The sequence below is a fragment of the Macadamia integrifolia genome, chromosome 7 (assembly GCF_013358625.1).
Source record: "Macadamia integrifolia cultivar HAES 741 chromosome 7, SCU_Mint_v3, whole genome shotgun sequence".
Classification (NCBI taxonomy): Eukaryota; Viridiplantae; Streptophyta; class Magnoliopsida; order Proteales; family Proteaceae; genus Macadamia; species Macadamia integrifolia.
Genome location: NC_056563.1, coordinates 30142924 through 30155676, shown reverse-complemented (window position 1 = coordinate 30155676; position 12753 = coordinate 30142924). Strand labels below are relative to the sequence as shown.

At 38.3% G+C, this 12753-nt stretch overlaps 1 protein-coding gene across 1 annotated transcript in view; it reads right to left on the bottom strand.

Annotated features, from left to right (window-relative positions):
- The window catches only part of LOC122084898 (vacuolar protein sorting-associated protein 54, chloroplastic), a 77740-nt gene that overhangs the window by 8791 nt on the left and 56196 nt on the right, over positions 1–12753 (bottom strand). The window contains 4 exon segments of the mRNA XM_042653318.1: positions 6790–6869; positions 7966–8047; positions 9590–9743; positions 12413–12752. Coding sequence (XP_042509252.1) covers positions 6790–6869; positions 7966–8047; positions 9590–9743; positions 12413–12752 — 656 coding nt within the window.

Sequence of the window (12753 nt, the reverse complement as noted above, 5' to 3'; positions counted from 1 at the left end):
GCCATCGGTAGCCTGTCGACCGCCAAGAGCCGTTGTAGGCAAAATATAGCCGTTGGGGCATTTCCAGGCAGTCACCGGTCGACCGGGACTTTCAGCCGGTCGACCGCCTATGGTCTCGGACAGGTCCAGTCGACCGGGGCTTCCAGCCGGTCGACCGCCAACATGACAGGCTCTGTTTTGACAAAATACTGTCATATTGACCAGTCATCAGTGTTTTGACCATAACTTTTCGGTCCGACTTCAAAATGATCTGAGATCAGTTGCGTTGGAATCACAACTCAATTTCCTACAACTTCTATGAAGGATTCATCTCCTGATACTAATTTTAAGATTCCCTAAAATACCCTTGAGTCAGGTTAATGTGTGTTCCACACCACTTAGAGACTTTCCATACTTGGTCAAGGCATGCTCTATGGTCATTCTAGTATGATGCAATGCACATGCATGAGATGAGTGCATATAAGTATGTAGAAATTACAAATTACATTAAAATAACTAATCTATCCTAGTGGTCTTCTTCTTCACTTGAACCTTCCATTCTTTGGCCCTTCATCTTCTTTCCTTCTTATTTGCTATTTCATGTCTTTAAGTTTCATGTCTTGATTCGACCTTCTAAGTGTTTCTTCAAGCTAATCACACTTTATCAAACCAAGTTAAAGATGTATGTTTGTTTGTTAACACCAAAACATGGCAAGGAGTGTGGACATGTTTCCCAACAGGTTCGACCCTTTGGGTTGAACCAGCCTTTATAAAAACATGTTTAAATGGGAAACCAAGTGTTTCAAAATTTTGACCCTCGCCCCATATTTCTTCTTTGTGAAGTGGGAAACTTGGGAAATCATTCCCCTTGTGCCCAAAAAAACTTCAATCTAAGCTTGGATCTTGCAAAATCTACCCAAGGAGGATAGCTTGGACCAAAAAGGTTAGTCCCGTCTTCCCCAAAAATCAATTTTTTTAATATAATTGGAAATAGAGTAGAATGATGTAAATTTTTTATATGTTAGTTAGAATGACCCGATCTGCTCATTCATGATGTCCGATTTTACCTTATATGCCAGATCCACATCCTACCACTATGACTGAGCCATTCCCTAGGCTAGGATATCTAGCTGATGTTGATGATGCATCTTATAGATGGACAGTGACAGACTACCAAAACAACTGTGCCCAAAACATGTCATGGGACTAATATGTGGCGCATTCAGAGGAGCGGCTATGACATTTGCAGTGGTACACAACTCATGGACTGGAACTGCCTAGACACTCTACTTCAAATTGACTTTTGAGTGTTGAGTGTGTTGAATGTTGAGACTTGAAAGATAACTCACAATTATGTAAAACTATTATTTATTTTGGATCCTTTGCATTATGTTTTGTTTGTTTTAAACTTTTATTCATGTATTTCACAATTATGTACTGATGTAAATTGTAGACTACATATAATGTAGACTATGTACTTATGTAGTATGGTTTCAGTCGACAACTCAACGTACATTAGCAAACTTTGGTTCACACTACAAATATGACTTTAGGTGTTTTTTCCATGAAACCAATTATGTGAATGTATTAAAAATGTCTAAAATAGGATGAACACAAAAAATCAGGTAAAAAAAAAAAAAACACATTTTGGGGGGTCAAAACCAAAGTTTCCACCCAACAGAGAAAAATTCTCTGGCTTCCTCGAAATTTCCCACAATTTGACAGAAATTTTCGGTCTCCCCAAGAGTCGAAACTCGATACCTTGAATCTTGGTCTTGCCTACCTCGGTGACTAGGTGGAATGGGGGGAAGGGAAGACCAGAGATCAAAGGGTGGCGGGGGAGAGGAGTGGGGAGGAGACTAGACTCATGGGAAATGATGGAGGCAACAGAGGCGGATCTACAGAGGCCAGAAGAGTAGATAATTCTAGAAGAGAATTGGGGAAGGAGGATGCCCGAGGGATGGGAAGCTAGAAATGGTACAACAAAGGAAGGATAGAGGGAGGTATCGGCAAAAGTAGGCAGAAGCTAGGAAGCTCAAGGCAGCCGAAGGTATAGAGAGCATGAGGAGGGGACATCTTCTTTATCGTCAGTCCCTGACAAGTCCAAGATGGCAGAGAAACAATTCTGACCAGACAACAACGACTGGTGGTCTAAAGGGCCCAAGGAAGTAGGTCTTTTGTTGGCAGACTTCGGATTATCCATTAGACTTCTTTTCTAGCGAGGTTTCCGGCAAGCTATTTTCTAACCACGATGCTCAAGGAAGTTATCTTCACCAACAATGGAAATTTTTTCACTATGCAGAGGGTCTTCTGCTGGAGAATCTTTTTTTAATCGCAGGAAGCCGTATTATGCCCAAAATATTTTATAAGTAGTGCACTGCGAGGGACCCAATCATATATGATTTCTTGAACGAAAGAGAAGCCTTCTCCATCAGAGATAGTAGCCGAAGGGGGTAGAGAGTGTGGATCAAGTCCTCGTACGAGAATCGTTCTCGTATGATGTTTAATTTACACTTGGACTCCACTTAATCTCTCTTCTTTTAATTAGTTTTTAATTTGAGTGGAGTCCAAGTGTAGATCAAACACCGTACGAAAATGATTCTCGTATGAGGACTTGATCCACGCTCGAGGATTTTCTCAGCGGAAACCTCGATATAAATCTTGGCGTATGCCGATCTGTCCATAACTTTTGTTCTAAGATCCGAGTAAAGCGGTTTGCCAATGATAGACCCCACACACTTAACCCTTTTGGACACCAGAAATGGAGGGGGAGATAAGGGAGGGAGGCCCAAACAAGGATAGATTGAAGATCGATTTTGGTAAAAGAGGTGTATTGGTCCCAGTGGCGTAAAAGAATAAGCTTTCTTTCTACAAACCAAGGGCCACCCTCAAGCGTTGTGATCTTATCATCTTCAGCTGAGAAGTTGAAGTTGAAAATATCATTTTGGAGAAGAAAGGTGGAGAGGGTGCCATAGAGTTTCCATTGCTTGGAAAGGGAAGATTTGACGATATGGAAAGAAGGACGTGCACCCAGAAAATGGCTAATAACGCAATTTTGCCACTTGCTGATTTCAGGTTCTAACAGGCCCGGAGGGCAAAGACCCACCATGGAATTATCTTGGACAGTGGGAGGAATGTGGAAAAGGGTGTGACCAGTTTTGGGGAGGAGAGGAGAGGTGCGAACGACAGTGGACCAACTCTTAGAGGAGGAATGGGAGAGATGGGTGGTGGTTGTTCCAGCGGTGGGAGCTGTCGGAGGGGAGGGGTCATGAGCAGGAGGGGGTTCAATGCTTCCATTGGAACTCGATGAGTATGATAGCCAATTGATCCTCAGAAAGCTTCCTTTAATGTCAAAGGAAAAAGAATCCCAAATCTTTTGAAAAGGACGAGAGTTAAAGGCCCATTTCCTGATGTTTCGCTGCATCCAAATTTAATTGATGGAGGCTGTTAGAAGTCTATCGAGAGAAAGGAGGAGTTTAGCGCAAGTCGTAGACTCCTCCCTTGGGTTTTCCTAGTCCTATTAGGACTGTGAGCTTTTTCCTAGTCCTATTATGACTGTGAACTTGGATTTTCCTAGTCCTAGTAGGACTTGCAATAGCTATTTTGTTCTTTCCTATTCCTATTAGGACTTGTAATAGCTATTCTATTTAATGAATAGAGGGTAAAGGGCAGCCCCAATAAAATTGATTGGGACTCCCTTGCTCCACAATCCCAGGACTCTCTCTCTCTCTCTCTCTCTCTCTCTCTCTTTACAGAGGCATTGAAGGCAAGATTACCCACCACATCACAGACAAAGGAGCCTTCAAATGTCATGTCAACCCAAATCCACTCCCGTTGAAGGGGAAGAATCCGAGGACGCCTTGGCTAATATTTACCAAGAACTTCTTCCAAATAAAAAAGGAGAAGGGGCAATCAAAAAAGAGATGGTCAATGTCCTTAATACCATTCCAACACAAGGGGATCTAACAGTGGATTAGGAAGGATTGAGTTGGGAGACAACTTGAAAGAGCTCTCCAAGCAATGAAATTGTGCCGACATAGTTGTCATGGCGTCGCCTAGGCGATGACTAGGTGTCCAGGCGGTTTGCCTGGGGCCTAGGCGACAATTGCCTTGTTGCACTGCATGTCGCCTTGTATTTTGACACTTATTTATGCCAAATACCATTTAAGTAAATGATTTTATTTACTTAAGATATTATTCATAAATAAGCAAATACCCCTTATTTGAATCCAATAAAAATAATTTTAAAATCAAATTTTAAAATGATAAAAATTCAACCCACCAGTCCAAGAACAAAAATTGGATTTTGGTTATAGGGGCGATTTTCAACTTTTAAATATTGAGGTTGTTCTCAATTATGAAAATTTTATAAATTCTATCATGTTAAAACATTGTTAAAAACCAAAAGTTCGGTAAAATAATCTTTTGTTTTGATAGCCATAAAATTATTTTCATTCAGACAATTTTAACAGCATTCGCACACTTAAAAATAAATTTTACCAAAACATAACTTTGTCATTACAACTCAAATTTAAGTAATCTTAGACTTGTTGGAAAGCTGATTTTATGTTATAACTAATACAAAAAGTCTCATGTAAAAATAAAATCATTTGACCAATCAAACTTATTATAGAACAATAGTATTTCTCTAAATGTTGATTTTTTTTATACTTAATATGACTTAATGTTAATTTTTTATGATTTCATATGGCTAAATGTTGTAAATGTTGATTTTTAAAATGATTTGATGTTGCTTAAAATCTTCATTTTTTATGATACAAGGTATATATAGCTTACTAAATAATGTTAGAAAATAGGGGGAAAAAAAAAAAACACTTGGTCACCTTGTTCGCCTTAAGGCGGGCGCCTTCTCGCCTAAGCGCTTAAACAACCCTCCACCGCCTTGGTTCACCTTGGAGCCATGACAACTATGGTGCCAAGAATGTGATGTTTGCCGTCTAACAAATAATATTTTTCCAAGGGGGAGGAGTACCCCATGGCCTGATGAAGTCCCAAGTAGCTTTAAAAAGCTCCCAAGGAGATGGGAGACCACAAGGAAGAGGCTTGGAGTTTGGAGGATCCTAGGAGCCAGCACTAATAATATCATACGCCATAGAGGCTTTAGTGAGACCCGAGCTATAAATAGCTCTAGCAAAAACCTGATGAAGGAGAATACCAAGAGGATGCCAATGGTCAAGCCAAAGAGAGGTTGTGGTGTTGTCACCAATCCTAGATAAGATAGCCCCAACAACAAAGGATTGGACTGATAAGATCTTGCGCCATACCTAGGAGGCATCAGATAAAACGGGGGCAATCGAAATAGAGTCCGAACGAAGGGGACCCAAATAAACCCAATACTCCAAGATGTTTTTCTTCTTTGAGGCAATTTTCCAAATCATTTTAATAATTTCGGCGAGTTGACATCTTTGATTTGCCTCGATCCAAGACCCCCTCAGATTTGGGAACACAATTATTCACCCAACTCATGGGACAAAGGAATTTAGATGATTCAGAGCCTTTCCAAAGGAATGTAGACATAGAATGCAGTTCCAACACTTTGATCGTAGATTGAGGTAGCCCATAGATACCCGATAAATATATGTAAGATGACTGGAGGACATGTCTAATGAGAAACAAACAAAGGAAATTTATTGCAAGAGGAAACACTGTTGTGAGTTTCTCAATAAGTATGCAAGTCTAATGAATCAATTTTTCTGGTTTTCCTTGTTCATCATTTTTAGGGCACATTTGGATCCAATTCTAATCCTCAACTTTACCAATTCTGGTAAATTCTCATGATTGCAATTCCAGCTCCGAGAATTTTGTTTGGATGCAACATGTGTCTTCCCTCTCCTCCAACGATTGACGACAAAACCCCTTAGTCCAATAATTTTCTTCTATTTCTTATGTTTAGCCAAGAAATGGCAAAGATGCCCCCCAGTTAAGCATATGTGCAATGCATGCTTTTTAAATACTTCAGTGCAGAATTGTTAGGGAACTTTTAGTTCTCCAGAATTGTTCTCTTGGGTGCCCTCAGAATTGGAGAATTGGAGAATTGAGCTGACGGCCACTTCTCATTTCTTTACCTAATTCTGACAATTCACTTCCACAACTAGAGCCAAACGTGTATGCCTAGGTGCCAATTCTAAACTAGACCAGAATGAGGATTAGAATTAGAACCAAACACGCACTTAATAGTGTTGCTAGAATTTTACCCTCTTAACTGGCCTAAAGCTGAGAACACTTGCTGCAGGAAAGCTTCAACCTCAACCAAGAGCATTAACGCAAAACCAGATCCAATATCAGTTTCAAAAAATCATTATTTAAACACGATCTTCTTTGATCTTGAATATTTTTCTTTCAATAGCTTTCATTCTCTCCATGGGAAAAACAGAAAGAAAAGTAGGCCTAAACACAGAAAAGTAAAAAACCCTAACCCCTCTGGTTACAAGCTGGAAATTTAATAGAAGCTCAATGATCTCACACTAACTGGAGATTAAACATCAAAAGCCACCTGACATTAACCACAGTTTCTGTTGGGACAACTTTACGTCTTATCAGTCACCTTCCAAAAGAACATTGAATTTCATCTTTTAGAGTTTAATATATGTTCTACCTAAATATGCTGAATTTAGAAGCAATGTACTTTTTAGGATTGCATATCTAATGCAAGAGTAGAAACGGTGTTTCTTCATCAATGGCAAAGCTACTAAAAATAATGTTGGAATTGTTGTCTCATACAATAACTGATCAGTGAAGTATAAATGTACAACGATGATATCAGCTGGAAAGTGTCGAAAGGCATCATACCTTAGCTACTCGATCAATCTCGGACAACAGAAGTGCCTTACGAGACTCGGGTATTTTGAGGAAAAGAACACGTCTGATTTCTTTGTTCCAGAAAACAAAAATACAACGTAAGAATGAAATCCAAAACTTGATATGACACAAATAAGTACAAAATATCTAAACTGAAGACAATGAAGAACAGTTAGAAAAGAAATACTACCCAAAAAAAAAAAAATTTCAAAATCGAACAAATATGAATATAATCAAATCATCATTTTAAATATAAAGCTAGTGGTGTTCAGTAGAGAAGTAATCACACAGAGAGTAAGAGGCATGCTAACTCTGGTATACAACCTTAAATTGATTTAAAAAATAAATAAAAAAGCAGGATAGGAGGAGACCTAAGTCACTGAAGGTTAGCTTAAGGGAAGACCTTTACATGAAAGACAATATGTTGAACAGATGGACTCTATTACAGAAGAGATGTTGCAAAGCATAAACAAGAAAAAAAGACAGTCAACCAAAAAAAAATGACAGATAAAAACAACAAATGACCAAAGGGCATCTAGAGCAGGAAACGCCAAACACACGGGCCAATCAGAGCACAGGCGGGAGCATCTTCAGCACACACGGGGGCATTGCGACCTTTTCACGCCCGCCTTTGTCTAAGAATTTTTTCCCCTCTTTGGAGCTGCTGTATTTTTTCTTCTCCTTTGGTAATAAATTATTTTATTCACCCAAAAAAATTATTTAGTGCTATGATTTGATTTTTTTTTTTTCATTGTAATTTGGCTGCTCTTCAAGCATATTCTTAATCCTTCAAAAACATTTTATTTTTGATTGGAGAGAGAGAGAGAGAGAGAGAGAGAAAGAGAGAAAGAATTGACAATTGTGTCCTGTATTCTGCACTCTACCCAATAAAACTGCTTGTTCTCTACATTTCTTTATAGTACTATCAGCATACAGGATACCGTTACTACGTAAGTTTAGCTTCAACTATAAGATATCCCAACAAAATGTTCAGCCATTGCAACCAAGTAAAGAAAACAACAAAATCCTTTATCATGAACTCCATAATCAAAGAAAGGAAAAAAGTTAAAATGCAGTATTCAATTTTGAGTCTCCAGACAAGGTGACACATAAAAGAGAACATCCCAAAGGAAGTAGCAATCAGAACTGCAACTTAAATTAACGTACCTGGAATAATAGCACAGGTAAAACTAATAACCTGACTTGCAAGAGCCAAATGTTTAGAAGTAATGGACTTCAAACCAGACACCTGCAATGCCCCATGAACAGAGTCAAGAGGAGCAAAACCAATTAAAAGTTACTTGATAACATCAAAGGCAGCAATCGAAATAAGTGCACACGAAACAGGTATAAACTAGAATGTTGAAACAATATAACATAGATCATAGTGCATTGAATACACATAAACCACAAGAGAAAAATATGAGGCACCAAAGTTATCATTTTATGTTAAAAAGAAAGCATCACCATAGTGAAATCCATGCAAAATAATTTGGATGAATTCATAAGCATAAAAAGATAAGAATATGGAATGACACTACCTGATTAACTATGAAAAATCAATTAGAAAATAAGAATTTTGAAATAGATGAAAAAACTATGTCATATGCATTTGACATGTGCCTGGTGGGCATTACTGCAGAGACTAAGCTAGCATGTATCCACTAACTACATATGGGTACATGGTACATCCACACATCTCGTGTAACATTTATTTACGATATCCAAGTAAGCTAGTTAAAAACCAATGCATTCATCTTTTACCAAAAAAAATAAAATTCCAGAACTTCTTCCCTTGCCCCTTTGCTTCTTCCATTTGGAAGCGTGTTCTCCGGTTCTTTTGGCCTTCAAAGAGACCTGTCCATTCCCTTAGGCGTAAATGAATCTGGGTTGACATGACTTTTGCAGGTAGCAATATTTGTTACACTACAGGGAAACTTGCTTTTTGCGCCACCATCTATCATATTTTGAAGAAGCGGCCTTAGAAGATGGACTACGGACTACCAACTCTAGATCCTTCAATATGATTTGAATTCCATCTTCTTTGATGACAGATCCAAGCTTTCTTTGCTTCCCCATCACTCTATAAGGGATTCCCCAAGGAACATGCTTATTGTTGTCTCCTAGGTCTCCCCCTTCGATCTTATCCTCTCTCCACCCCCATGATGATTTGTTTCCCCCTTAGTCCCCCCCACCCTTTTTTTCTTTGGCCCTCCTTTGGCCTAATTGCTAGTGCTAGCTTGTTTTTGCTGCGTTTTCCCCTCCCCCCCCCCTTTCCCTTTTTTTCTTTCCCTTGTATATTCTCTTCCCGTTTTAATGCATTTATTATTCATCCAAAAAAAGGTTGAAATTATAAATATCTATCATGACATGAGGAACTCCATGTGTCAAAAAAATTTAGAGTTTGGCATGGACTTTAAAAGAAATTCTAGTAATCGTTGCACAGCGAGTAATAGGTCCAAGCCCATCTCTTAAAAATCAAAATGGTTCGGAGGATTTGACACATATTCCACAGCTTATGTGATCTCATTTCATTACCAAGGCAAGACACTTCGGCTAAGATGAAAGGCGCTGGCATCAAGCATCATAGCACCAAATCAATCTAAAGATACAAGGTTCCAGCTAACCACAATACTTTCGGTTCTAAATTAAATAAAAATGTAAATGGTCAATCCAGACACACATTAAACAGAAAATGACAACTAATGCAATCATCTTTATCCTTGCTTCTCCATTAAGTTTTTACTACACGAATTTCGTAGTACTGATAAATCATAAAAGCAAACCATACCTGCATGGCACCAGCACCAAGAACAAGCTGACATGTTCTTGTGTTGAAAAATTTTAAAAGTTCTACAACACGGTGCACTATTTCAGGTGACAACACTGGCAAACAATTGTTCATATCAATGTACTCTGACAGCATCTTCAGCAATATCAACCCACTGTAGGTGGAGGAAAACACTGCTCAAGTTAATTCGCTTCAACAAGTCCTTCATAAATTAAAGGAAAAAATAAAAGGAAATGGGAAACACTACATGTAACGAAGCTATGTGAACTATATCATGTCACAACATCACATTTATTTGGTGGACTTGATGTCTGATAGTGGGTCCATGTGATAGAGGATCTCAAACCCACCTCATTGATCCAGTTTTAGCTTGAGATAAGCATAAATGATGGTGAAAAGTGATTTTAAACTTTCATAAAATCATAGGAATTTAATTATAATGAAATCCAGTGACATTTCTGCAACTTTTTGCAATTTTGACTCATTTTTAAGCACTCCACCAGTCCACCTACTTGTTGGGTGAGGGGTCCGACGAACCCAGGAGGCATAGCATGTCTGGATTGGTATGAATCTGTAGGGAGGCCCAAGCACAAGTTTAGGAGGCTCAAAGAGGCTGGCGACATAATAAGAGGTAGTTTAGACTTTTAACAATTTTTATGGGCGGGGATTAAAGTTAAAATTTGCAGATCTCTTTAGTGGGCTACTGGGCCATTCTTAGTAGTCGAAAGGTACTGGTTGTTTAGTTTTAAATATCAGAGTTTGAATGGTTTTAGAAATTATAGAAGCTGCCAACATGTGTGTCAGAGTCAATTTGTGAATCTTTTGAGAGTCAAAACAGGTCTTTTATGGAAATGATTCCAATTGTTTTCTTTTTTCCTTGTGTAGAAGCTTGAGGTGGGATTCCATCCAATCAGTGATTTATATAGAGAATATTTTAATTTTTTTATGGTGTACTGCTGTTACTGTTTGTGACTGGTGAAAGCCTGGCTGACCGATGCAACCTTATTCACCTACTTCAATTCTCTCTCTCTCCTTCTCCCACCATTCACCCGTGGATCAGATCTACTATTTCTCCTTGCCTGGCCGACTGTATTGCTTAGAATTCGCACTTTCATACTTCTATCATAGTTTTTAAGGCAGTAAGGCGACGGAGGCGTTTGAGGGTCTTTCGGAGAGCCTTAGTGATAAGGCGGACATAAAGCGTCGCCTTATCGACTAAAGCGATCCTGTGTAATTTTTTTATAGAACCAATCTATTTGGCTCAAATCCTAGTTGAATCCTATTACTCATATGTTAAATAAATATTAAAGGTTCATATTCATACTAATGTAAGATATTCATCAAGAAAACAAATCAATAAAGTGAATAAACTAAGTTCATCTTCATCAATCATTAATCATCAATCATCAATCATCAATTATATTAACATATAATATAAATACATAATATGAAACCAAATTATAAATATAAAGAAAAGAAGACATAAAAAATACAAGTATTTATTATACTTACCTCTATGATGCCAAAATGAGTGCCTAAGCCCTAAGGTCATTCACTATATTTCTACTCCTGTCAAAGAAGAATGAAGCTCACCGTTGCCAGAGCAAAATGGTCGCCTGGATCAGTAGTTCTTCCTTGTTCCTTGATTCATTCTCAAAGCTCTTTCTTAAAACCCTTGACAAAATCCAAATCCTGTTTGTGAATCGTGTTTTTGTTTTGTTTGTTTTGGTTATTTTTGGTGGAGTAAAGCTGATCCCATACATCTCAAGTGTTAACAAAACCATACACCTACCAATAAAAAATCTATATTTGGAATCTTCATCAAGTAATTTTAAAATGTTTAAAAAAAAAAAAAAAAAACCCATAAGGCGCCACTTCACATAAGGCGGAGCACTGCCTTACCATCTCTAGACCGCATCAGCGCCAAAGCGCTACTAAGGTGTCGCCTTACCAACGCCTTAAAAACTATTTATATAGAGAATATTTTAATTTTTTTATGGTGTACTGCTGTTACTGTTTGTGACTGGTGAAAGCCTGGCTGACCGATGCAACCTAATTCACCTACTTCAATTCTCTCTCTCTCCTTCTCCCACCATTCACCCGTGGATCAGATCTACTATTTCTCCTTGCCTGGCCGACTGTATTGCTTAGAATTCGCACTTTCATACTTCTATATCTCAGATTTCATCATCAGAATTAATCTTTACCTAAAAAAAAAAAACAGAATTAATCAAAACCTGAATTTAGTTTCTATATTGGATCTGATCATCAATACCAGTCAGATTCTTCAAGTTCCTCTTCGTAGCTTGATTCTTGACCAATCTGGTCCTGTAGTGTGATTCTAGCACTTAAAATGCTTCTAGATTCTTCTTTAGAACCCTGAACCATATCAGGTCCTCTATCACATAGACCAAAACTATGTTTGCCAATGCAAATGTTTTGTCATTGCACATGTCACAAACAGTGTGGACATGAGAGGAATAAGGGTTATACTAAGAATTTTGATACTGATTCATCAACTGGATGCTCATTGTTTAGTCATATGTGTTTCTTCTCCTTACTGATTTAGTGTACTTGCATATTTGTTCATTAGTGCCAAATCAGTAAGGAGAAGAAACACATATAACTAAACGATGAGCATCCAGTTGACGAATCAGTATCACACAATTTATTCAAGTGAAACAAGCCACAGCATTTGGAATCAGAAGAAAAACTGAAGTTTCATAAACACCGATGCTTAAAACAGAGAGAGGAGGAAAAACTACAAGATAGAGAGAGACTGATACACAAGATATGCAAGTCCAGGGGGAAAAGACATCTTACCAGTTCACCATATGATAACCAAGACCTTTATATACCAGGGTTTGAGAGGAAGATTTCCCATGTTCCTTCATGTTACCATCTTCATTTCGAGTAGAAAGAGCTGAAACATCTGTTCTACTTCCATGATGTCCACCAGCCAATGAAGTGGATTTGATTTGTCCACCATCATCTTCTAAGGTCTCAACAGAGTCAGGCTGTTCAATATGCTGTTGCGTATAAGATCCCCCACCATCTACCAAGAGCGGAGCACTGGTTTTTGAGACTTGATCAACATAGCTTGCTGCCATATTACCATGAGCATCGACCTGGCTCCCATTGATCAAAGATTCAGAACAAAGAGT